The 26,715-nt window shown below is 40.1% G+C and overlaps 2 protein-coding genes across 3 annotated transcripts; both read left to right on the plus strand.

The window, feature by feature from the left end:
* The first annotated feature begins 333 nt into the window (after window positions 1–333).
* slc25a16 (solute carrier family 25 member 16) lies at window positions 334–6,109 on the plus strand. 2 transcript variants are annotated; one of them, XM_056248098.1, is made up of 10 exons: window positions 334–472; window positions 1,648–1,769; window positions 2,872–2,964; window positions 3,083–3,216; window positions 4,161–4,224; window positions 4,316–4,437; window positions 4,515–4,581; window positions 4,673–4,835; window positions 5,024–5,092; window positions 5,667–6,109. In XM_056248098.1, the coding sequence occupies exons 2-10, from the start codon at window positions 1,694–1,696 to the stop codon at window positions 5,821–5,823; spliced, it is 945 nt and encodes a 314-aa protein (XP_056104073.1). In that variant the 5' UTR covers window positions 334–472; window positions 1,648–1,693; the 3' UTR covers window positions 5,824–6,109. The 2 variants fall into 2 exon arrangements, with proteins under 2 accessions (XP_056104073.1, XP_056104072.1); XM_056248097.1 differs by lacking the exon at window positions 334–472 and adding an exon at window positions 597–801 and having other exon boundaries at window positions 1,650–1,769.
* A 2,539-nt stretch (window positions 6,110–8,648) lies between these two features.
* alox5a (arachidonate 5-lipoxygenase a) lies at window positions 8,649–26,519 on the plus strand. Its single transcript, XM_056248091.1, has 14 exons — window positions 8,649–8,876; window positions 9,942–10,140; window positions 10,231–10,312; window positions 18,555–18,677; window positions 20,210–20,316; window positions 20,686–20,858; window positions 20,962–21,108; window positions 22,611–22,814; window positions 22,915–23,001; window positions 24,224–24,402; window positions 24,522–24,643; window positions 25,487–25,587; window positions 25,681–25,851; window positions 25,943–26,519. The coding sequence occupies exons 1-14, from the start codon at window positions 8,727–8,729 to the stop codon at window positions 26,120–26,122; spliced, it is 2,025 nt and encodes a 674-aa protein (XP_056104066.1). The 5' UTR covers window positions 8,649–8,726; the 3' UTR covers window positions 26,123–26,519.
* Window positions 26,520–26,715: the final 196 nt, after the last annotated feature.

Consider the following 26,715-nt stretch of genomic DNA (forward strand, 5'->3'; position numbering starts at 1 on the left):
CCTTTGATCTCACAGGTGTCAGATCCACTGCGAGAAGAGCGATCTGTCCGGCTTGCCTGCGCTTTTTTCACTCCTCCTCTCACTGCAGCCGCCTACTCTCGACTACATTTCAGGCGAGGCAAGGCGCATCTCAAACAAGCCTAATAATTACTCAGAAAAGTTAATTCCTTTTTATTTAACAATGGAAAACTCACAATACGCAGTATTGCCAAAAAAATCATATAGAGACAATATTGTATCATAATAAATCTGCTAAATAAATGTAATGAAGTATCATTTGCAATGTAAACACAAAATAAATCGAATAGATGCGGGGCTGTCAGGGTGCTGTGCGTTGACACCATAGGTTGACACGCAGTTACGTGTTAATTCTGCGACAGGAAATGAATCAGTGAAGGACATGAAATGGACGAAACTGCAGACAAACACGTGAAAAAGAAAATGTATCATCGTGACTTGGTTTATGTTTTATGTAAGTACATAGTCTATATTCGTAGAATAGACGCATGGATCTAATCTAGAGCGAATAGTTTTGTTGTCGTAGACGTAGAGTGTTCACGCTGTGTTTGTAACAGGAAGAGCTGTCAGCTTCAGTTTCACACAGGTCCATATACAGTTGTGCAACCGATGACCTTGATTTTAGGCCGGATTTCTTTTTTTCTGTGTACAAGTATTCAGGTCAGAGCTGCTGAAGACGTTTCTATTTGTGAATCGGTGCAAAACTTCGTTGTAAATTGCATGGGGAGTGAAATCTGTGTAATATTATGGCTGGCTCATGGAATAAGCAACAGTAACCACAAGGTAACAATATGCAAAAACATCGTTATTGTGTATTTTAATATATTTCGAGTTGCTGCACGTTACGCAATATTATAAAATTTAGCCAAAGTTATGAAAACAAGCTGGCCAGACAACGAGGCTCTAAAAGAAAGTAGCAAAAAGTACCATGCAATCACCATCGGGTTTTGTACATTTACCATGGTATTTTTTTTATTTTTAAATCTGACGTACATGTATCATTCAGTACCATGGCCTGGTTTCACAGATAGCCAGCATTAGGCTTTAGTTCAATTGGGACATTTAAGTAGCTTAATAAACGTACCTTAGATCAAAACATTACTGGTGTGAATCTTGAGACAAAACAATAGCAGTGACACATTTTTTTTAGATGGGTCAGTGCAAGTTGCTTTCAGTTAAAACAGCTCAAACGTGCATTTTAGTCTCGGACTAGGCTTAAGCCTTTCTGTGAATAAGTTAGGAGCCAGAATAAATTGTTTGTATTATTTGTCTTTATATATAAGTATTTTTTTACAATAGTCAATAACAATACATTTTCATATGAAAATGCTCGAACGATTCTTATTAAGCCAAAATAAAATTCATTGTATGGTTTGCTTCTCAGCCCAACCTGTAACTCGTTCACTTATCCTGATGGCACCTGTACATGATTTGGTCTTTCTAGTTTAGATTTAGAGAACTGAATCTGTTAACATTTCCCCAAACCAGGTACTCATAAAGTAATACATTTACAACCCTGTCCAACTGTTTATGACTGATAAGACTTTCCTGTGCACTTAGTCCAGCCTGTGGCACAGATCAGCTGAGACATAATAATATCAATGCACATGTTTGTTTACCTCATTCCAGAGTGTGCTGAAGACATGAATATACTGCAGTCCTGATAGCAGCCATCATGACGACAGAGGCTGTGATCCCAGCTCCTGTGCAGAAAGACTACCACTATTGGTTGCGCTCTTTCACAGCTGGAGGTGACGTTTTAATTACAAAATATTGATGTACTAAAGAATGTACAATCAGCTGCTCTTGCATATCTTGAGCTATGGGAGTATGCATGCATAATAGTATTGGAGTTAAATTACTTGTATAGGCCATAAATGTGTGTTTTTCCACCCTTATTATTTTACTTTAAATAAATTGTGTAATTGTGTTTGCATTAATTTCTCAAGTCTTTTAAACCCCTTTAACATAACAAATTTTCTTGAAGTATCCCCTTGGATTTTAAGTTAATATTTCAATCATTTATCAAACCATTAGCATATATATGGTTCTCTGTTTTATGATTGTTTGGTCCCAGGCACTTTATATTAAGTGTCTTTAACTATGTATTAACATTTAAATTGATTATTGACTTATATTTTAAAAATACCTGCTTGTAATTTCAGCTGTAATTTAATTTCTGTCATTTCATCTATAATTGCACTGTTGACCCTTCCCCATCCTTAAACCTAACCAGACCACCAAACTTGTCCCTAACCAATACGCGTATCCCACCTCAATAGCAGCAAAAGTGTTTTGCAATACAACATGAACACAATAAGTACATTGTGCCTAACTATATTTTCAATGTAAGTACATGCATACATAAAGACACCTAATTTAAGGAGCTATGACACCGTTTTCAACCAAAAACTGAAAACTTTTTCTGCTTTTTGGCCGTTCATTTACACGACAATGGCGTTTTGGGGACCTGAAATTGCAAACTTTTGAGAATGGGGTTCAAAGTGCAAGTCTTAAAAAAAAAAAAAAAAAAGGTACTGTTTCATTTACTAAAAAGCGAATTTGTAAAACCGGTGACATCATGTGTATTGTGTGTTCAGTCTATAGGCGTGTAGTGTTTCTTTACAAAGTGACATCGCCAACTACTGGCCTGTCTGCATAATACAGCATTTTTTATCGTTTTCACATATCCAAGTGAATGGGGATCATTTTGATAACATTGTCGTCTGTATGCAATTATTTTATTAGTACATCATTGTAGTGTAAACATACACTCAATTGTGACCGATTGTTTTATTTTTAAGTTATTTATTTATGGATTAAACTTTAACTGATATTTTTGTGTTCACAAAGGTGTTGCAGGGTGCTGTGCCAAGTCCACCATAGCGCCTCTCGACAGAGTGAAAATATTACTGCAAGCTCAAAATCCGCATTACAAACACCTTGGTAAGTTAAACCCAAAATGTTTTTGATGGATAGATATTATTACAGCAGTTGGAACTTAGAATACAAATGCATTAGAATACGATTAACCGAATGGTTGAACATGTGATGCTTTTTGCAGGAGTGTTTGCCACACTTAAGGCTGTGCCAAAAAAAGAGGGTTTTCTTGGACTATACAAAGGAAATGGAGCTATGATGATCAGGATTTTCCCATATGGAGCCATTCAGTTTATGGCTTTTGATCACTACAAAAAGGTTTCTTTTGTCTCATAGTCATCATTTAGTAATGCCAACCAGTCTTGGGGAATAACAAACTAAACATAGTGACATTTACTAACTTAACAATATTTTTAGTAGCGTGACCGTTGTTCAAAATATTGTAGCTTTTCCAGTATTCATTTTGCGAGTTGTCACATTGTATAACACAAGTAGTGTAAAAATAGTAAATAATCAAACACAATCTCCTAAACTGTTCTCTCAAGTGAAGCACTAGTCTGCTTTATTTAAGAGATTCGGTTGATTCAGATGATTCATTTAAATAAACCGTTTCAAGAAAAGAATTCACAGATTTGTTTTAGAAGTTGAGGTAGTTTGTGTGGGATGTTTTGTTTTGGTATCAAAATTACTGTTTTATTTGTGTGTTTTTTTTTGGTTGTATCTATTGTAAATGTATCTGTACATTTCTTTCACCTTTTTTTTTTTTTAGTTGTTTTCACTGTAAACGCATCTATACAACTGGTTTGCATGGATCAATTACATCATCTGATGGTTATATGGTTTAAATTAAAACCTTGTGTGTAATGAAAAGCTTCAGTGTAGTTAACTACTTTTTGTTAGTAGTTATCTTTTTTTATTATTCTTTTTTTAACTTCATATTGTAAGTAGCTTGTACCTTGGAAAACTGGCTTTATGCACAGCTTCACTACTTCCTGAACTTCAGCCAGCCCTTTGTTTCCTGTCTTTCATTATTGGACAAACTGATTAATTCAGGTGTGCCTGGCCTCAGTAACAATAATCAGGCACACCTGGACTAATCAGTTTGTCCAATAATGACAGACAGGAAACAAAGGGCTGGCTGAAGTTCAGGAAGTAGTGAAGCTGTGCATAAAGCCCACTGCAGTTTCAAATGAGTTTACGAGTTTATAAAGCCGAATGCACACGGTAATGCTTGTAAAAAGCTGTTTCGGATGTACTTTCAGTTCCTTAACACACAACTTGGAATATCTGGGCACATTCATCGGCTTATGGCGGGCTCTATGGCAGGTTTGTGATTCTTTTCCATGACTCTTTCTCAAGGTCCTTGTTACTCCATGATGAGTGCTCTGTCTTTATTTCCATTGTATTCCTTCTGCAGGGATGACCGCAGTTATTTGCACCTATCCGCTCGATGTTATCCGAGCACGCTTAGCATTTCAAGTCACAGGAGAGCATCGATACACTGGCATACGAAACGCCTTTCAGACTATTTACCTTAAGGTATGAAGGGTGGAAAGGGGTTTAATTGAGAACCCATCTGTGCTTCCCTTTTGTGTGACAGTGTTTTATCTTTAAAGGAAGGAGGAATCTCTGGATTCTACTGGGGTCTGACCCCCACAATCATTGGCATGGCTCCATATGCAGGTTATTGTCTTGATTAATTTACGTGAAATGTACAGTACAATAGGCAAAACTGAGCCCACTTCTTCATGTCACGGTTTTCTCTATATTCCAGGCTTTTCCTTTTTTACTTTCGGTACATTGAAGACTCTGGGACTGACTCACTTTCCAGAGCTCTTAGGCAAGCCGACTCTTGACAACCCTGATGTTCTCGTGCTGAAGACTCACGTCAATCTGTTGTGTGGTGGAGTCGCCGGAGCAATTGCTCAAACTATATCGTATGTTTATTCTTTTAAATCCCTGGATTGTTAGTTATTGTTTGTAGTTGTCAGTTGTTTTTTTTACAGCTGTTCTTTAGTTTTAAGTTAAAGACCAAAACAAAATTGTGCAACATGTATACATTTGTGTTACTGTACATACATTCTACATTTTGTGTAGAACATTCTGGCTTAATATTTATGTGCAGATATCCACTAGATGTTGCCCGGAGGAGAATGCAGTTGGGTACATCACTGCCTGATTTTGATAAATGTCGGTGAGTATTTTAGGTTTTTGTTGCCTTAATGACTTACAGTGAGGTATTAATTTATTAATAGAGATGCATCGATAGTCAAATTTGGCTGATAATTAATTTTATATAATTTGATACCTGCGATAAAAATTCTGTACTTCTATACAAAAGTCTATAATTAAAATCCTAAAAGTGAATTTAGACATCACAACAATGTGAAGTACAGTGTGTGTGTGTATATATACATATAATAATAATAATAATAATAATAATTTAAATTAACTTTTCTATTTTTGAATTTATTTTAAAATGTAATTTAGTCCTGTGATCGCAAAGCTACATTTTTAGCAGCCATTACTCTATTCTTCAGTGTCCATACACACACAACAAACACACACACACTATATATATATGTATAATACATACACATACATATACATATAAATTATATATTTGTATATATATTATTTATTTGTTTGTGTGTTGCTAATATATCATGTTTTACGGTGTAGCAATTAGACCTCCACAGCTTGAACTCAGTTCTCACCAGCTTATATCTGTCATCACTAATATGTTTTTGCTTAATTCTTTTGAGCAGCAGCCTCACACAAACTCTGAAGTATGTGTACACCCAGTATGGCGTTAAGAGAGGACTGTATCGTGGCCTGTCCCTCAACTACATCCGCTGTATACCGTCACAAGCCGTTGCCTTCACCACTTATGAGTTCATGAAGCAATTTTTTCACCTAAACTAGAAAAAGCAGTGACTTGAAGCCCTAAAGGAACAAGTTGAAACGACCCCTGGCAACATCACAGCACCCCTGCCTGCCATTCCAGTCAGCAGTCATGTGAACTCCAGTTCTTACAAAACACCCACACAAATGGCAAACCTGTGGCTTCGCACACCCCAGCAACAGTCACTATGGATACAGAGACAAAAGCTTGCTTTTCCATTATGTGTGGATCAGGAACATGTCCCCTAACAACCGATACTGGAAATACCATAGACTTGCGTCTGAAACTTGCCTGTATGAAACTTGCCTGTATGAAGCCATCCCATCTCATATTGAACAATATGACTTAGCTTATCACTCATATACATTAAGCAAAACACATAATGACAGTAGATTTGACCTATGTGGACCGTTTCAATAGGCATATCACAGTGCTTTTAACTATGACTGATGATGACATAATTTTTTAATGTCAGAAACCTAAATATGGAAGTTGATTTTTCTTCGCTAAATTTGATTTATATGTAGCTTTTTATTTCAGTCACCTCAAGTCTTATTGGCTGATATTTGTCTCTTTTAGTGATCAATATGACTTACCTCTACAATTCAGTAATATAGCGAATGGGAGACAGTGTATGTAATGTCTATGCAGTATTCAGTCATGTTCGCATGCCGTCGTTACTGTGGCTCAAACTATATCTGATCGATGCCTTACAGTGCAGTTAAATTCACAATCCTTTTTGGAAGAGGGCAATCAAGTGAGAATGTGTGTGGTGATAAGCATATCACAGCTGAAATGTATATGAATCTGTTAAATTATTGTTCTGATTTGTGATGGGGAAAAATGGGTCCCTTAAATAAAATAATGACTTTGCCTTTCTATATGCACAGAAGTTTTATCAAATAATTATTTCTTGCCTCGGTTATGAATCTCTATTTACTATTATTATACAGTAAAATATTATATCCACTATATACTATTGTTATCCACTAAAATTAATTATTTTTAAAAATTGAAAATGTTTTTATATATATGTGTGTGTGTATATATATATACACACATACATACATATATAAAATGCCTTGTTTTGTTTTACCTATTTTTTTTTTTAAAGGGAAATGAGCACCCTCAAACTTGCATAATTTTCCTTCCTGTTGTAGTGTCTGTTGCCATGTGGTGGCAGTGTTTCAGTAATTCGAGTCCTAAAGCCTCTTTGAAATTGTGCTTTTGGGTTCATGTGCACTGATCGTTTTGCTGCATGTGTTTCCAAAGATAAAAGGGAACTCTTATGAATATATGTGCATATGAGTACATTCAACCGAGACTGATGCTATCGTTTTATGACAGATGGAATACATGTATGAGTAGCGAAGGCATGATTCAATTGTCACATTCAGGTTTATCTTCACCAAGTGTCGTAAGCTAAATCACTAGAATATAAGGTCTGTTCTTTTCTGATTCTTGAGAACTGAGTAGAAAGTTCATCTTGCTGCTTTGGATAAATCACCTTTATTTATTTGCGTCATTATGTATTATATTTGTATAATGAATGGATAGGCCTACTATGTCAGATTGAAATGGTATGCATTGAACAAATTAACATTTAAATAAATAAATATTAATTATTTTACATGAAACTAAAAGCTTTTAGTCTTGTGCTGGAGTTTCATCCCTTTCCAAACTTGACATCGAGTGAGATTTCCCTATCGTTCCCTAATTTATGACTGGAAATGCATTTACTATGGAATACCTCCCACGTAGCATTCGATTTGCATTTCCTCTTTTATTTGTAAGGAACTGTTGTTTGATAGCTTGTCTTATTTGACTGGAAAATATGTTATAAACAAAACACTGCTTATAGCAGATACGTCAATTACCGTCCAAGTAAAAAAAGAAAAGAAAAGTATAGAGCCCACTGTCATTTTTTCCCCCCTTCAGTTGGCTGTCTTGAAAAAAAAATATTATTCGAGAGCCATTAAAGCACTTTACAATCATTTAAAAGTTTGGGGTCAGTAAGATTAAAAAAAAAATTAGAATGCTGAAAAAAATCAATGTTTACACAAAAATATAAGGCAGCACAACTGTTTTTAAAATTGATACTAATAAATGATTATTGAGGAGCAAATCAGCATATTAGAATGATTTCTGAAGGATCATGTGATGAAGACTGGAGTAATGATGCTGACAGGAATAATACATTTTAAAATAGGCCTATATTAAAGTAGAATGCAGTTATCTTAAATTGATATAATATTTTACAATATTTCTGTTTTTTACTGTATTCTCTGATTAAATAAATGTATTTATTTTAGCACAAGAGACTTCTTTTAACAATATTAAAAAACATCCTACCAACCCCAAACGTTTGAACGGTAGGCTAACGTTAATATACATTTTATATATTAAATATATATTAAACATAAAAAACAGTTTTTATTGGTAGATTATTTAAATTTAAAAAAAAAGAAGAAAGAAATAAAATTATTTAGAAAAACTCCTCATTTTGGATGTTTTTTTCAGCAGTGACAGCTGGTAAACCGCAGGACAAAAAAAGAGTCAAATTAAAAGATAAGCGTGAAGTAACACCTAGCCTTTAAGATAAACGAGAACTAAAATATCTGATAAGCATGCCATGCCGGACTTGTGTAATATGTCGAGATGATTTAGAATAATTAATAAAGTGTGTGATGCAGTTCAGTTCACTTATACTTCTAAGTAACTTGGTTGAATCCTACCGCAAATCTAACCATGATCACATCTACATATTTCCGTGTGTGATAAGTGCGAAGTCAGTGGCTGGCTTGTGTGAGTCAGTTAAAGAGAGAATGGGAGAGAGAGGGGGGAGAGAAGAGGAAATGCAGTCTATGTGCGACTCTTGAAAAGTGCATTCGAGTTACTCGCCGAGCTCATCTGCAGCTTGACGATGCCCAACTACACAGTGACTATCGCCACTGGCACTCAGTGGTTTGCTGGAACAGATGACTACATTTACCTGACCCTGGTGGGATCTGAGGGATGCAGTGAGAGAACCCTCCTGGATAAACCCCTCTATAATGACTTTGAGAGAGGAGCGGTAAGAAACTAATGTATTACCTGCTATAAATATGCGGTAACACTTTATTTTACAATATGTTGCATGTAATTATGCATGTAATTACATGCAACTACCCTTACGAAAATTAACCACTACAAATAAAACCAGTTTGCTACACTAACCATAGCTTGACCATGGTATTTGTAGTAAACCTGTGGTTATAGAAATGGTAATCAATCTGCCAAAGAAACATGGTTACTACACTTTTACTATAATAAAACCGTGGTTAATTTTACCCTAGCCCTATATTAAATGTAAAATTATTTCGCTGTAACAAGAAAACCTTAAAATAAAGGGTTACACTTTATTTTAAGGTGTCTTTTTACACTGTAATTATACATTATGTACTGTATAATATTAATTACATATACTATAGGGATAGATTAGGGGTTGGTTAGGGTTAGTTGCATGTAATTATGCATAATTTATTTATTACTATGGTAACTACATGTAACATATTTAACAATAACACTGTAAAATAAAGTGTTGCCAAATATAGTGTAGCCCTATATCCAAAGATTATGTATAGCTATATATTAGACCTTTGAGATCCTTTTAAAGAGTTTGTTCCATTGTATCTGAATTATATTTAATGTATTGTGCAATTAAAAAATTGCATGGCAGAAATGAATTGCCTTTCTCTTCGTGAATTAAATGTGCAAACCTTTATTGGCTTTTTTATAGCTGGTATTCTTTCACGGCTGTTGATTAATTTAACTCAAAGCATATATAGACCACAAGTATTCTGATTAATAAGTGCTAGGAAAAAATAGGTGGATCAAAATGGAAATTGCTATTTTAAAAATGGCAGATCAAATTTTGGGAATGTTTTGTCCCATATTTAATGATTATGGCTTCATGACTAATCAAAAACAACCAAAATCTCTTCATAACAACACAACATCTTTATTGTCACAGTTAAAGTTTACTATTGCATGTGTCATTTGAAGACTTATATGTACTGTAAGACTGTCTTTTGAAACTATGCATGTCTTTTTTGAGCAACTGTTTTTAAATAACATCTTACATATGGTGTAATTCAAGGTGGACTCATATGACATCAGTGTCGGAGAGGACCTGGGTGAAATTGAGCTGTTGAAAATCGAAAAGAAGAAATACTGGGTGCACGATGACTGGTACTGCAAATATGTCACGGTGAAGACACCCTATGGAGATTACGTTGAGTTTCCCTGCTTTCGCTGGTTAGTTGATGACAAGGAGGTGGTCCTCCGAGATGGCAGGGGTAGGTTCTGATTGTCTGTGCACATTTTTTCCTGTAATAGAGCGCTAAACTTTATCATAATATAATGTTTCAATGTTTGCTGTGCTTCAGCTCGATTGCCACAGCATGACAAGACCGGATTGGCGAAACAACACAGGCACAAAGAACTAGAACAGAGACAGAAGACATACAGGTTTGGTGCAACTTTTAGAAAGAGGTTAACCGCTGTACTAGTTCTGGTCTCCAGGAAAAATGCTCTTTCCTCATAAATGCACATGTGGTTAAGTCTACGATTTCAACAGACCATTCGTTTTCCTCTTCTCACAGCGCTTGCCTCATTTTCATAGGCTTTATACAGTCACAGAAACTTTCACGCACTGCATTTTGTTTCAGAGTTTGAGGGGAAACAATGACTGAAAACGTGTTAGTTGGAGTGATGAGTGGGATTTATTCTTAGGGTTATGGTCAGAACAGTATATTCAGGACAAACTGGATGATACAGTCAGGAATATAAATTATTAAAATAATATTTGATATATATATATATATAGCCTACTATAACACTTTTTTTTTACACTGTTTAATCTTTACCCTGGTATTAATTCTGTGTATTTCAGAGTTCGTACTCTGCACTCTTAAAAGGTTCTTTATTTGCATCGATGGTTCCATGAAGACCTTTTAACATTCATGGCCTTCCCACTGACTGCACAAAAGCTTCTTTATAGTGGAAAAAGGTTCTTTAGATTATTGATATGTTCTTCACACTTAGAAAAAAAATATTATTTTAAGAACTGTTTACTAGGTTCTTCTTTGGGGAACTGAAAAGCATAAAAAAGATCTGCAAGGTTACAACGCTCAAAGTCCACTCCAAACGGAGATATTTTATTAAACAGAATCCCCTTTTCAAGAACTACAACTCGATGAAGTCATAAGGTTACTCATTTAAATAATTCCCGCCCACGAAATATGCAAAAAAGGGGGACGAGGCATTAGAGAAGACTGTTGTGGCTATGTCAAAGAGACGCTGTTTTGTCCACCCCATTTCCAAAATTTATTTTTTTGACCTTCCTTAGGCTGACGAACTTAGAGTGGTTTAAATTTATTTTAAACACTGTTCCTGAACATTAAAACCCAAATGTTTATCTGTGTGCTGCACATTTTATGGAGAACAGCTTGTTTGCTAGCTTCTGTAATCTCTTATTGTAATCTCTCCTTAGGAAAATTAACCATGGTTTGTATTATCTTAGTTTTCCGACAAATATCACGATTAAATGGTATATGACATCGTTTCTATAATGTATAAGAAAATTACAAAAAACATACCACTCTGAAACGTCCTGTGAAATCCGTTCTTGTAAAGTCTGTGCATGAAATCCGTTCGGCACAGTCCTCTTGTTCGTTACCATTGTCAGGGTCTGAATCGGGCTGGAATTGGATTGAAATTGACGCCATCATTAATATTTACACTAGAGAAGAACTCGCAGTTATGGAGAGGCCAGCTAACCAATCACAGCACATTTCGTATTTCGGAAGGAGGGGCTTCATCGAAATCAGCGTGTTCGAGCCAGACTGGGGAGAGAGGTGCTGTAATAATGCAAAATATGTGAAAAATAATGCGTTTTTTGAACAATCAAGCATGAAAACGAATCGGTTACCTAACGTAACCTCGGTTCTCTCTAGATGAGGGAACGAGTATTGCGTAAGCTAGCTTACGCTGCGGGAAAGATTCATCATTTCTGAGAAATTGAAGCCAAAAAATTATCCTATAATTTTGTATCCATTGTCAACGCAGTTCAGCTGCAGCAGACCATGAGTAGGCTAGCTAGCAGCTCATTGGTTCGCTCACAGAGAACTGCTTAAGCCTATGAGGAGACGCGAATGAACTCTCGGCCAATGAGAGTCTGACCTGCTCTCATTGCGTCAGAGCCCGCCGAAACGGGCGTGGTCAGAGAGTATAAATTCGCCTCTCAGGCTGCAAACTCTGGTTTTCATAGAATGAAGCGAGAACGCTAGTAGCACAAGCACGGCCAGGAACGCAATACTCGTTCCCTCATCTAGAGAGAACCGAGGTTACGTTAGGTAACCGATTCGTTCTCTTACGAGAGGTTCTCTCGTATTGCGTAAGCTAGCTTACGCTGCGGGAACACCTGGTCAACGCCGTGCGTGCTAAGCATCCACTATGAGTCCCAGGGGGGACCCCAGGGAACCCTAATGAGTGGGAATAATATATGAACATGTGACAAAGGCCAGCAGAGCGGGCCGGGGATTGTGAAGTACATAAGCACATGATAGAGAGGGACAGAGCGAAACCGGTCTGAGTGAATAACTCCCTATAGTGCAGCTCAACCAGAAGAGCTGTAACATACTAGACAGCTAGTAGTTTAGCCTGCAAGGCGGGAACTTCCAGATTGTAAAATCTGACAAAGGTGGAGGGGGAAGCCCATCCCGCTGCCACACAAATGTCATGAATGGAAATTCCGCTGGACCACGCCCACGATGAGGCCATGCCTCTAGTGGAATGAGCCCTGATGCCCAGAGGGCATGGCAGGTCTTTTGATGCGTATGCGGCTGCAATGGCATCAACTATCCATCTGGACAGAGTCTGTTTCGAGGCGGCCAACCCTTTGGTGCGCCCACCGAACGAAACAAAAAGCTGCTCAGCTCGTCTGACCGGAGCAGTGCGAGTAAAGTATAATCTCAGGGCCCTGACCGGACACAGGAGATTAGAGTCAGATTCGCTATCGGATGCAGGCAGAGCCGATAGGGAAATAACTTGTGCCCTGAACGGGGTACCAATCGCTTTTGGGACATAACCATGTCTAGGTTTGAGAACGACTAAGGAGTCATTGGGCCCAAACTCCAGACAGGAAGCGCTACTGGACAGCGCGTGAAGGTCTCCCACACGCTTCACTGACGCGAGCGCGAGCAGAAAAATGGTTTTGAGCGAAAGGTATTTGAGGTCCACGGTGTTTAGCGGTTCGAATGGGGGGGCTTTCATAGCTTCGAGAACTATGGAAAGGTCCCAAATCGGCACCGAAGGGGGGCGTGGGGGGTTCATCCTTCTAGCTGCCCTGAGGAAGCGGATGACTAAGCCATCTTTGCCCAGTGACTGGCCGCGCCGGGGTACAGCGAACGCCGCGACGGCTGCCACATACACCTTGAGAGTGGACGGGGACCTGCCCTTGTCCAGCATCTCTTGGAGAAAAACTAGCAAGGAAGGGACCTCGCATGACCGTGGGTCCAAATTTCTGTCGGTGCACCATTTTGAGAACACAGACCATTTAGACGTATAGAGCCTTCTAGTAGAAGCCGCTCTAGCCTGCATGATCGTGTTTAACACTCCCTCTGGCAAAGCAACGGGTAGTCGTTGATCACCCACGCATGAAGCGCCCAGCGCTCTGGGTGGGGATGCCAGATCGTGCCGCGAGCTTGGGAGAGGAGATCTGTTCTGACTGGAATGGGCCACGGGGCTGTCTGTGACAGCTGAGTGAGCTCCGGAAACCAAGTCTGACCCTCCCAACGCGGGGCTATGAGGAGCACCGAGTGGCGTGTTTCCCTGATTCTCTGAAGCACCTGCGGTAGCAGAGAAACCGGAGGGAATGCATAAAGCGGGCGGCTGGGCCAGGTCTGGGCTAGCGCGTCCTCGCTCTTTGAGAAAAATATTGGGCAGTGGGTGTTCTCTTCTGAGGCGAAGAGGTCCACCTCTGCTCTGCCGAATATTCGCCACAGCTTTTGGACTGTAAGAGTGTGCAGGGACCATTCCCCGGGGGGAATGGGGTTCCTGGACAGACTGTCTGGACCGTCGTTCAGATGGCCCGGCACGTGCGTCGCTCTGAGTGAGAGCAGGTGACACTGGGACCAAACTAAGATGCGTTCTGTCAGCCGGAAGAGATTTCTGGATCTGACTCCGCCCTGACGGTTTAGATAGGAGACCACGGCTATATTGTCCGAACGGATCAGCACGTGGTGACCGTGAATGCGCGGAAGAAAGCGCGTGAGCACGTTCTCGACCGCCAGCATCTCCAAACAGTTTATGTGGAGGAGACTCTCCTGAGCTGACCAGGGGCCGAAGGCCGGTGAGCCCTCGCAGACCGCACCCCAACCCGTGTTGGATGCGTCTGTCGAAATGACTTTTCGGCGAGAAAAGGTCCCCATGGAAACGCCCCGCTGAAACCATTCTGCCATGGTCCATGGCTGCAGAGCTGTGATACAGGTCTGCGTTACCTTTATCAGCTGGCGGCCCGTGGTCCACGCGCGGTGAGACACACGGCTCTTCAACCAGAACTGAAGCGGGCGCATGCGCAGTAACCCCAGCTGGAGCACTGCGGAGGCTGAGGCCATGTAACCCAGCGCCTTCTGAAAAGTTTTCAGAGGTGTGAGTCTGTTCATCTGAAAAGATGCGGCGAGACGCTGAACACGGCGCGCGCGCTGTGTAGACAGACGAGCCGTCATCGAGACCGAGTCTAGCTCTATACCCAAGAAGGAGATAGTCTGACTGGGTTGAAGTGCGCTCTTTGTCCAGTTGACAGGGAGGCCCAAACCTTTCAGATGGTCGAGGAGAACTGTACGATGAGACAGTAGCTCTCTCTGTGATTGTGCCAAAATCAGCCAGTCGTCCAAATAGTTCAGTATTCGCAGCCCCTGACTCCGCAGGGGGGCGAGCGCCACATCCATGCACTTCGTGAACGTGCGGGGTGCTAGGGATAGGCCGAACGGAAGGACGGTGTATTGATAAACCTGGCCTTCGAAGGCGAAACGTAAGAATGGCCTGTGAAGGGGATTTATCTGAATCTGAAAGTAAGCATCTTTCAGATCTAGTGAAATGAACCAGTCCCCCTGGCGCACATGCGCGAGGAGTTTTCTGATAGTGAGCATTTTGAACGGTCTCTTCATGAGAACTTTGTTCAGAAATCTGAGGTCTAAGATTGGTCTGAGGCCGCCGTCTTTGGAACCAGAAAATAACGGCCGTAAAACCCCGACTCGCTCATAGATAGAGGAACTCTCTCTATAGCCCTTTTGCACAATAGTTTTGCTATCTCTGAACGGAGCAGAGTCACTGCTTCTGGGTTCACAATAGTTTCTAGCCGCGCTCGGAAACGTGGAGGGCGGCGGTGAAACTGTAAGCGATAGCCTAGCCTTATTGTGTTTAGCACCCACTGGGAAATTCCCGGAATAGCTTCCCACGCTTTGAAGCGTAACGTTAAGGGGTGAATGGCTACATGGTCCCCGTTGCTGCACACAGCGGGCCGCGCGGGCGCGCTCATAGTGTTTATGACAGCGGGACTTACACTCAGAGAGGAGTTTAAGGGCCGTGTAACAGAGTGAGCAGAGGTGGGACGTGCACACGGGCTCGTGGGCGCGCTTATGCACTCTAAAACTCGAGCGGGTTGGAACCGCTTTATGAGAGTGGGCTCTGTGAGACACACGGGAACTGAAATGCTTTTGTGTATGAGTGAACACAGTGTTGTGGGCACATTTTCTACACGTGAGGCTTTTATGCTCTTTTTGACATTTCTCTGGGTCGCCGTGAAAACGGCGTTTTTGCTCATGCAAGCGGGAAAGGGGACCGGCTTGGTAATGGCGGGGTACACTGCTGTAGTAGCCGCGTGAGCGGGGACTAACAGAGGGCGAAACTTTGACGGCGGTCCGGCCTCGGCGGGAGAGCGCCGTCTTTTCCTCAGCTGTGCTAGGCAGACTTTGAGTGATCAGGTTTCAGCGTGATCCTGGACCGAGGCCCCCGGGGAGGCGGCGGTCTGTGGCGGCTGTCAGAGCGAGAACGAGGGCGGCCGCCCTGGCGTCGCTGAGAAGTCTGACTGTGCTGAGCTGGGCGCTGGGGTGGGGCTCGTGCAGGAGGCTGGTCACGTGAGCGGCCTGCAGAGGAGCTAGCGCGACGAGGCAGAAAAAGATTCATGGCCTGGGAGGCTTTCTGCACTTCGGAGAAACGGTCAACGATACCCGTGACAGCAGATCCGAAGAGGCCGGATGGAGAGAGCGGGGCGTTGAGAAAGGCGGCGCGCTCAGAATCTCCCATGTCGGCGAGTGTGAGCCACAAATGTCTTTCAGACACACAAATGGCGGCCATGCATTTCCCCAGGGCTTGAGCAGCAGGTTTTGTAGCGCGAAGGGCAATGTCCGTGGCGCTCCTCAAATCCGCGACTGAGGGGGGATTTTTTCCGCTCTCGTCCCACTCACGCAGTAAATCGCCCTGTAGAATCTGAAGGACGGACATGGAGTGGAGTGCAGAGGCTGCTTGGCCTGCGGCTGAGTAAGCGCGGGCGTGGAAGCTCGAAGTCGCTCTGCAGGCTTTAGAAGGAAGCACAGGTGATGAGCGCCATCTCGTGGAGGGCGGGCATAAATGTGCGGCGACCAGGTCCTCTACAGGGGGAATGGAGAGATAGCCCTTTTCTGCGGCTCCGTCCACAACGCGAAGCGGGGCGGAAGAGTCGGAGCTAGTTCTGGCAGAGAGCGGGGCATTCCAGGACTTCGTGAGTTCCGCGTGCAGTTCAGGCAGGAAGGGCGCGGCCCGTTTAGTGACGGGAGTCGAGCGCTGGCGGAAGTAGCTGCCGTCCATACGGTTGATGGTCTGCTCGGGGGGAGGAGACCAATCGAGCCCGAGGCGTTCGACGGCCTGTGAGAGGAGGCGCACTAATTCCTTCTCGATTCCAGTGCGGGTCCCAGAGGATTCTCGGGCCAAAGAGGCGTGAGAACCGGACCATTCCTCACTGTCTGAAGCGAGAAGCGAACAGGTTTCCTTGATGTCCGCGGCGTCATCGGAGGCGACAGAGCGGCCACTCGGCGGCAACTGTATGTCCGGAAGCGGCGGAGAAGGAGAGCGGGAGACGACAGGCTCCGGCGGAATGAACGCTTCCAGCTGGGGTTCCGGCGGCCTCTGAGAGCGGCGTTTCTTCTTCCGCGGCGAAGTCAGAGGCGGCGCGGAAGCAACTTTAGTGGCCTGAAGTCGAGCCCGCAGGGTCGACAACGGCATCTCCTCGCAGAGATCGCAGCCGCCATCGGCGAGGGCGAGCTCGGCGTGCTCCAATCCGAGACAGAGAGCGCAGATTACGTGGCAGTCTCCAGTCTCGAGGGGAGCGCGGCAAGAACCGCAGGAGGAAATACGAGACATCTTTACAAAGACGCTCGGCTCTTTTAGATACAATACACAATACAAGAAGCTTTTTGGTAAAAAGGATATAAATCCGTCGGATGGCGCTAGCTCGCAGGACGGCTAAAGGTGGCGAAGACGGCCGGGTTCCTCAGTCTCCCAGATGCTCGCTAGAGTTGCCTTTTCGACGACGGCGGCTTCTCTCAGGATCAGCAGATGCGTGTAGCCTCGCTGAAGAGATGAAAATCAGAGTTTGCAGCCTGAGAGGCGAATTTATACTCTCTGACCACGCCCGTTTCGGCGGGCTCTGACGCAATGAGAGCAGGTCAGACTCTCATTGGCCGAGAGTTCATTCGCGTCTCCTCATAGGCTTAAGCAGTTCTCTGTGAGCGAACCAATGAGCTGCTAGCTAGCCTGCTCATGGTCGGCTGCAGCTGAACTGCGTTGACAATGGATACAAAATTATAGGATAATTTTTTGGCTTCAATTTCTCAGAAAAGATGAATCTTTCCCGCAGCGTAAGCTAGCTTACGCAATACGAGAGAACCTCTCGTAAGAGAACATGTTCTAGTACGCCCCAAAAATAAAATCAAGACTTCGTAAAAGGGCATAATAAGACCCCTTTAAATAACATTCTATCTCACTCTTGCGCATCGATTGAATTTATATTCTTGATTGTACCAAGTTTGTCCTGAATACACTGTTCTGACCATAATCGTAAGAATAAAGCACTCTCTTCACTAATTAACATGTTTTCCACCATTGTTTGACATTTTGGTTTTGAAAGCAAAATACAGCACGTGAACGTTTCTGTGACAGTACAAAGTGTTTGAATATTTAATGAAGCAAGCACTGTTCAGTTTGTTGCCAAACAACTGGGCGCCATTTTCTAACACTGCATCATTTCACACCTTTATAGACACATTTATTCACCCTCATGTCGATCCAAACCTGTAAGACCTTTTTCTGCTGTGGAACACAAAAGAGTAGGCCTAAATATTTTGTTTTGATATATTTAGATATTTTAAAGAAGTTTTATTTGGGTAGAAGACTATCCCTTTAAAAGGAGAGGAAATAACCCAGGGTTGAGTTATAATTATAGGAACAGAATTATAGGAATAGAAATCTGCATTTGTCTAGTAACTCACGGGACTGAATCTGAAACCTCTGCCGATGATATCATCATTACCACATATTTGACCACACTGCCCAGGAAATCCATTTCTTAAAAGCGGAACCTTCTATTTATTTCGTAATATTGACAATAAATGATTTGGTGCTGATGTAAAATAATTTTACATTTTAAAACATGATGTTGTTCTTCGTGTTGAAGATGGAAGGAGTGGCATCCTGGCTTCCCTATGAGTATAGATGCCAAAGCCCATTGTGAGCTTCCACGAGACATTCAGTTTGACAGCGAGAAAGGAGTGGACTTTGTGCTCAACTACAGCAAAGCGTAAGATTAATTTCGTTTTCTGGTCTGTTCAGTCAGATCACTGTTATTTACATAAAGGGAACGTCTGTTTGTATTTATGCACATTTGCATGTTTCTTTTAGAACTCTGTTTGTGTTTTGCATGTATCTCTAACAAGGTCTGAATACACATATGCATTGTTTTTGTGGTATTATACATTTGCACAGGCCTCGCCGAAATGTGTTAGCCTGTAGCCATTAGTGTGACTGTTAAAAGGGGGAAATTGCAGATTCAGTAGATTGTGTTGTTGATATAAATAGTTTTGAGAAGTGTCTTTCTCAGTCACAAGCATGTAGCCTACGTGCTTATCACCCATATGCAGACACGCTGACTATTACAACAACAAAACATTTTTCATGCATTAGGTGCAGGAGTTGAGCTCTCTGTTTCAGTATGTGGGTGTGAGAAACTGCCTTGGTAACGCTTGTGAAAACGAAGTGCACTTAATTGTACTGAATGTGCAGTGAAGTTTAATTAAAAAAAAAGACTTTCAGATAAAATAATATCAATGAAATAAAAGTCCACTTGAGAGTATTTAGAGAAAGTACATTTTTATGACTATGTTTCTTAAAGGGATAGTTCTCCCAAAAATGAAAATTCTGTCATCATTTACTCACCCTGAAGTTGTTCCAAACCTGTATGAATTTCTTTCTTCTACTGAACACAAAGGAAGATATTCTGGGTAACCAAACAGTTTATGGACCCCATTGACTTCCATAGTATACAAAATAAAAATAAAAAAATACCATGGAAGTCAATGGGGCCCATCAACTGTTTGATTACCAACATTTTTCAAAATATCTTCTTTTTTTGTTTAGCAGAAGAAAGAAATTTATAAAGGTTTGGAACATCTTGAGGGTGAGTTAATTTTCATTTTTGGGAGAACTATCCCTTTAAGAAACGTAGTCATAAAAATGTGCTTTCTCTAAATACTCTCAAGTGGACTTTTATTTCATTGATAGTATTTTATCTGAAAGTCTATTTTTTTTTTAAATTACACCACTGCACAATCAGTACAATTAAGTGAACTTCGTTTTCACAAGCGTTACCAAGGCAGTTTCTCACACCCACATACTGAACATACGTACACATACATGACATTAAAGTATATTTTTTGTTTAACATAAATACTTAGTCAGTACATTCTGAACTATATTTCAAAGACAATAGAAGTGTGAAATTACATATAAAGATGGGTCAAAAACTAATTGCATTTAATACAATTTAAACTATAATACATTTGCAAAATTGCAAATAACATGCAATGAAGTGTACTCTTTTAAAAGTGCACTTCTTTTTCACAAGGGTAGACTATCCAAAATCCTGTGTCAAAATTGAAAATGGCATAAAATTGGCCTAATATTAATTTACTCAACTAGCTCAAAATTTCTCAAAATAATATCACCAAATACTGTATCTCTCTTTATATATCATTGCAATATATATAATGCAATATAATATATCATTGCCCATGTGTAATGCGTTTTTATATTTGGCTGTGTTCTATTCCTTAGGATCGAGAATCTTTACGTAAACCAGTTCATGCACATGTTCCAGTCCTCATGGGGAGATTTTGCAGACTTTGAGCGTATATTCATGAGAATTAAGAACACAATATCAGGTTTGGACCGTCAGTTATTAACATTTATTTAATGATCTGTTGAACATTTGCACATGACACACAATTATCCAGCTCACAAACACTTTCATCTCTTATCATGCATGAATCACCTATTGGGAATTTGCAGCACTGCTGTTTGTTTACTCATTAATAACTGTTAAATACCTAGAGTACAATATTTATATAGTTTTTGTGTTAGGTTTAATACTCTTTATAATTTAGAATAATATACCAAATAGTTCTGAGTGACAATTTTAAAGCACACAGCTGTTCAAAATGTCTTTTTTGAGATACGAATGTGTATAATTTATCTAAGGTAAAAGTATCTTCAGGTATATATTAACCACAAACACTATTTTATTTGCACAGAGTATGTGATGCAGCATTGGAAGGAAGATTTCATGTTTGGATACCAGTTCTTGAATGGCTGTAACCCAGTGGTCATCAGGAAATGCACAGAAATTCCCGCCAAGTTTCCAGTCACACAAAAGATTCTGGAGAACAGTCTGGAGAGAGGTCTCACGCTGGAAGAAGAGCTCAAGGTATGCAACACACATGAGCCATTCACAGGTTGTGTCGATTCAACATGGAACAACCAACGTGATAGTGCATGGTTTTAGTACAAGTTCATGTCTTGCTTTTCAGGAAGGAAACATCTTTATTGCTGACTATGAGTTATTAGATGGTGTTACTGCCAATGCTACGGACCCATGCACTCTTCAATACTTGGCTGCACCCATCTGTCTTCTGTATAAGAACATTCAGAACAAAATCATGCCAATTGCCATCCAGGTATCTACACTTAAACACAAGCACATATGCTGGAAACATACCAGCCAGTTTTCACAGCACAATGCGTGATAAGATCATTTCAGCTTCTGCATTTCTTTTCTCACACTCTTTTGCTACCGTTTGAAATTAGACAAACTGTTCAGTTAGTAGATGCTTTTGTCAAAAGTGATTTAAAACAGGACGAATACATGCAATTTAACATAAAGCGGACAAATGTTTTATTGAAAAACAGCTATAAAAAACTCTCTATTTCACTTTTTCTCTCAAAGAATGAAAACAGTTTTAGTGATGAAAAACACAATGAACACTAGGCTTAAGCCTAGCCCTAGACTAAAATGCATGTTTGAGCTATTTTAACTCGAAGCAACTTGCACTGGCTTATGTCAGAGCCAAAGTTTTGTCTCAAGATGCACACCAGTAATGTTTTTGCACACAAGCATGTTTATAAAAGCTACTTAAATATCCTAACTGAACTAAGGCCTAATCCTGGCTTAATCTAAGTGCTGTCTGTGAAACCAGGCCTATATGTGATACACTCTTCATTGATAAAATGGCTTTTATCAGTAGGTATACATTGCTTTTTGCAAAAATACATAGCAATAAATGTTGACAGAAGATGGAATAAGAAATGGCTTAAATACATGTTTGTGGTGGGACGCGGGAGGAAACAGGGGCGGGTTTTCACACGCCGTTTTTTAGACTGTCTTCAGCAGATAAAATACTCAACAATGGTCTTAACTGATGAATTTGCTTAAAGCATATTAAAAACACATAGACATTTAAACAACATTTAAAACTTGATTTTCACCATAGGAGTCTTTATAAAATGATTAATGATTATTAAGTTTTTAGTGCCACATGATCCTTCAGCAATGATTGTAATGTGCTGATTTGGTGCTTAAGAAACATTTCTAATTATTATCAATGTTGAAAACAGTTTTGCTGCGTAACATTTTGTGGTGGCAACCGTGATACTTTTTTCAAAAAAAATTACAGGAAGTTTGTGGGTGATGGGTGGGGGAGGGGGGGATGAGAATATGGTAATTGTAACTGTCAAGCACCAAAATCACATTCAAATAGACCACATGGTGTATGCCAGGGTTCCTCAAATCCGGCTCTAGAGGGCCACTGTCCTGCAGAGTTTAGCTCCAACTCTAATCAAAGAAACCTAAACAAGCTAATCAAGGTAATTACAGCTAGGTGAGTTTGAGCAGGGTTTGAGCTAAACTCTGCAGGGCAGTGGCCCTCTAGGGCTGGATTTGAGGAACCCTGGTGTATGCGCTACATATACAAGTTTTCTGAATTTTCATAGCTTTGTGCAAGGTAAATAGGGAAGGAAGTCATGCAAGTCATATATTGATTTTATTTGTCATATATTGAGTGAATGGAATATGAGAAATAGTGAAGTCTCACATGCACACCCTTGCACAATTTGAAAACCATGGCTTATACGATTGTCTATCAAATGACTTTTGAAAATGACCTCTTGTTCATTTGGATAGCTGGATCAGACACCAGGAGAGGATAATCCCATCTTCCTTCCAACTGATGATGAGTATGACTGGTTGATGGCCAAGATCTGGGTGAGATCTTCAGACTTCCACATACACCAGACAGTCACACATCTTCTCAGGACACATCTGATATCTGAGGTCTTTGGCATAGCCATGTTCAGACAACTGCCGGCAGTTCATCCTGTTTTTAAGGTAATTCCTTGTTCTCTCTATGGAATTTATTCTATAACATTGGTTTGAATGTTTATGCATGGTTGATGATACATTCTAAAGGCATCTTCTGCTCTTCCAGTTGCTGGTACCACACATCCGTTTTACAATTGCCATTAACACCAAGGCTCGTGAGCAGCTAATCTGTGAGTGTGGACTTTTTGACAAGGTTAGTTTCTCTCTTTCTCCACAGTTCACTTCCTCCATAAGCAAACTCTGTCTAGAATGTTCTCTATATGGGCCAGATTTACTAACAGCTTACAGCAGCGTCTTTTTGCATTAAAAATGCCTCTTTTGCCTGTCAGGATTTACTAAAGAGTAAAAACACGCAGTAAAGAATTTGTGCAGAAAAGGCGTGGGCACAGTTATTTTTGTGGCTGACATTATTGCAAATGCATTTGTAGGAGTTTCCCTTTCAGGCGCAAAATTTATGGGAGGAGAGTATTTAATTGAATCAGGCAAGGTGGTTTACTAAGGTTTGCGCTAGTCAATTTACTGGTATTTGCAACATTATTTAATGCCTTAAACCAGACGCTAATTTGCGCTGCTCTTCACGTAGAAAAGTTATGTGACCTAGCCGCTGGTAGGTCACATAACAATGACAACATGACGAATGTAATAAGTCTGATTTAGTAGGCCTACGTACTTTGTGAGTATGTGATTTCGGAGAAAGCCAGTGTTGTTGAACGAATTGGTTGATTCAATAACTCACTCATTGTTCCTGAAAGAATCAGTATGTTTAAACAAATCAGCTGAGTAAATGATTCATTGATTCACTCATAAAGACAGTCACTTCTCGCTACCTACTGGTATAATTATGTAACATGCAGAAAGAGTGACTGAAAACATTGCATACTCTCTTGAGTAGGTACTTATTTTGAATAACTAAGTACTCCACGACCGCTTAAAAAGTATGTTCTATATAGTATGAATGTGTGTAGTATGAATGTAATCTGGACGAACTACATTCGCCATGCTGTCATTATCATGTGACCTACCTGCGACTGCGTAAGTTACGTCGCTTCACTCCCATTCATAAATCCTCTCACGGAAGAAGTAGGTCATCTGGGTACTTTTTGCCTAGATGTTTATGAGTTCTGTGAATTCGGACATACTTCTTTTGTCACATACAGTTTTGCGCCTACTATAAAGTAGGGAAGTATGCGATTTGGGATGTAACCTTACAGTCTGAATACGCATAAACACATACTCTTAAAAATAAAGGTTCTAAATGAGGGTTTTCGCAGTGATGCCATAGAAGAACCATTCTGTTCTCCAAAGAACATTTCAGCGATCAGTTCTTAAAAGAACCATGTTTTTTCTTAATGTGATGAACATTTTATTAATCTTTAGAACTTTTTCTGTACTCTATCTCTGTGTGTGTATTACAGGCTAATGGGACAGGTGGAGGTGGCCACGTAGAAATGGTCCAGAGGTCCATGAAAACCTTCACATACAAGTCCTTGTGTTTCCCAGAAGCCATAAAAGAACGAGGCATGGACAGCCAGGAGGAACTGCCCTACTACTTCTACAGAGATGATGGCTGCGGGGTCTGGGAGGCTGTGACAAGGTACGTTACATAGCTGGTAAAAAGAAGAATAAACATTCAGTTGTAAAAAGGAATGAAAAATACTTAACTAAAACTTGTTTTTTGTTTAGTAATTTGATATTGATTTGCTCTCTTTCTAGTTTTGTGACAGATGTAGTGAACATCTACTATGACAAAGATGAGACAGTTCAGGGTGATGAAGAGATCCAGGCATTTGTGAAAGATGTTTGCAGTTTTGGAATGCAAGATTTTGACCAATGTGGTAAATATATTCTTAAAACAAATTCAAAAATTGCATGATGCAAAGGGAGTACACTTGAGTATACCTTTATAAAGAGTACTTTTTATAGAAAGAATATACTTACTGTTAGTGGGAACTGAATATAATGTTGTCAGACAAGTGTACACTCTTTAAGTATACTTAAGTGGCCTTTATTTCATTTACATTATATTATCTGCACATACATTTTTAAAAACAATATTTGACTTCAAATAAATTTGAAGCCCACAAGTGCACATTCAATACATTTAACACTTTCCCAAGGGTGAGTATGTTTTTTATATACTGTATAATAATAAGACAGTCTGATGTTAAAGGGTTAGTTCACTCAAAAAATGAAAATTCTGTCATTAATTACTCACCCTCATGTCGTTCCAAACCAGTAAGACTTTTGTTCATCTTAGAAAAACAACTTAAGATATTTTTGATGAAACCTCCATTGACAGCTATGCAACTACCACTTCAAAAAGTTCTTAAAGAGATCGTAAAACTAATCCATATGAACTGAGCGGTTTAGTTAAAAATTTCTGAAAATGAACAAAAGTCTTGAGGGTTTGGAGTGACATGAGGGTGAGTATATGACAGAGTTTTCATTTTTGGGTAAACTATCCCTTTAAATGGCTTTCTTAAGAGTATACTGGTGAATGAATATGTGTAATCATCAGTAACTTTCAAGTTCTGAACCACATCTTTTAGTTAGCAAATATTTAACTTATAACTAGTTATAGGGCTACTGGCCTTCAATTTCCGGCCTGAGTGTATTATGTAAATGTGTCTGACCTCTGAATGAACCCTATATTGATGACAAGTTGTCATTGTTTGCAGAGTTTCCCAAGAGTTTACAAACCAAAGAGCAGCTAGTGGAGTATCTAACTATCGTCATGTTCACTGCTTCTGCACAACATGCCGCAGTAAACTTCGGCCAGGTGACATTACACACTATGATGTTTCTGGCATATTTTGTTGTAAAGTGAAACGAACAGCAAAACTAATATCCATGTTCTGACTCTTTACTCCAGTTTGACTGGTGTTCATGGATTCCAAATTCCCCCCCAACCATGCGAAAACCTCCTCCTACAAAGAAGGGCGAGGTGGATATGAAGTACATAGTGGAGAGTCTGCCTGATCGAGGACGCTCCTGCTGGCATCTGGGCGCTGTGTGGGCCCTCAGTCAGTTTCAAGAAAATGAGGTATGAAATAAGTGCATATCTACATGAATACACACAAGCTCAGATGTGCTATGTGAACAATGACAGATTCTGAAATTTATGATTTTTGCAGCTGTTTCTAGGTATGTATCCAGATGAACACTTCATCGAGAAACCTGTGAAAGAGGCGATGGTGAAATTCCGCAAGAAACTTGGAGAAGTGACCAAAGCCGTCAAGAGCCGAAATGAGGGGAAGAAGCTGCCTTACTACTATCTGTCTCCAGAAAGAATCCCAAACAGTGTGGCTGTGTGATTCACCAGTCACACAGAACCATGCAGACGTGTCATGCTAGTAGTAAAAAGTGTTTTATCAGAGTGTTTTATGGGATTTAAAAAAAAAGAAGAAACATTTTTATATATATATCAAGGTCGCTATGTGTAATGTAAGAGAAGTTTCGTAATAATAAGAAAATATGCATTAACAAAGTTGTAGCCAGAATTGATTTTATCTTAATGTCAGCCATTTGCTATGTTTTTTGGGGTTTTTTTTACGGTTTATTTTACCCATATGCATATTTAAGCAACATTTTCTTCATTCTTGATCATCACAGGGGGAACTTCTTGAGTTTAAAACAGCTTGTTTGTTTGAAAATTGTGTGTAACAGATTAAGGTAACACTTTATTTTAGTGTCATTGTTATATATGTTACATGTAGTTACTATAGTAATACCGTAACTATAAATTATGCATAATTACATGCAATTAACCCTAAACCAAACAAAACCCTATGTACATGTTACTTAATATTACTCAGTACTTAAATGTATTATTACAGTGTAACAAGGACACATTAAAATAAAGTGTAACCCAGATTAATTGTATCTTTTTTATTTCAAGATTGATTGT

This window comes from Rhinichthys klamathensis, unplaced genomic scaffold (genome assembly GCF_029890125.1).
Source record: "Rhinichthys klamathensis goyatoka isolate OS25496 unplaced genomic scaffold, OSU_Roscu_1.1 h1tg000053l_1, whole genome shotgun sequence".
Taxonomy (NCBI): domain Eukaryota; kingdom Metazoa; phylum Chordata; class Actinopteri; order Cypriniformes; family Leuciscidae; genus Rhinichthys; species Rhinichthys klamathensis.

Excerpts from the sequence above, each read along its gene's own strand:
- slc25a16 (XM_056248098.1), top strand. The coding sequence starts at position 1,694 with ATGACGACAGAGGCTGTGATCCCAGCTCCTGTGCAGAAAGACTACCAC. Across the intron at positions 1,770-2,871 it reads GCGCTCTTTCACAGCTGGAG|GTGTTGCAGGGTGCTGTGCC; the intron begins GTGACGTTTTAA and ends GTGTTCACAAAG. Across the intron at positions 4,438-4,514 it reads TTCAGACTATTTACCTTAAG|GAAGGAGGAATCTCTGGATT; the intron begins GTATGAAGGGTG and ends TTATCTTTAAAG.
- alox5a (XM_056248091.1), top strand. The coding sequence starts at position 8,727 with ATGCCCAACTACACAGTGACTATCGCCACTGGCACTCAGTGGTTTGCT. Across the intron at positions 10,141-10,230 it reads GGTCCTCCGAGATGGCAGGG|CTCGATTGCCACAGCATGAC; the intron begins GTAGGTTCTGAT and ends GCTGTGCTTCAG. Across the intron at positions 10,313-18,554 it reads CAGAGACAGAAGACATACAG|ATGGAAGGAGTGGCATCCTG; the intron begins GTTTGGTGCAAC and ends TTCGTGTTGAAG.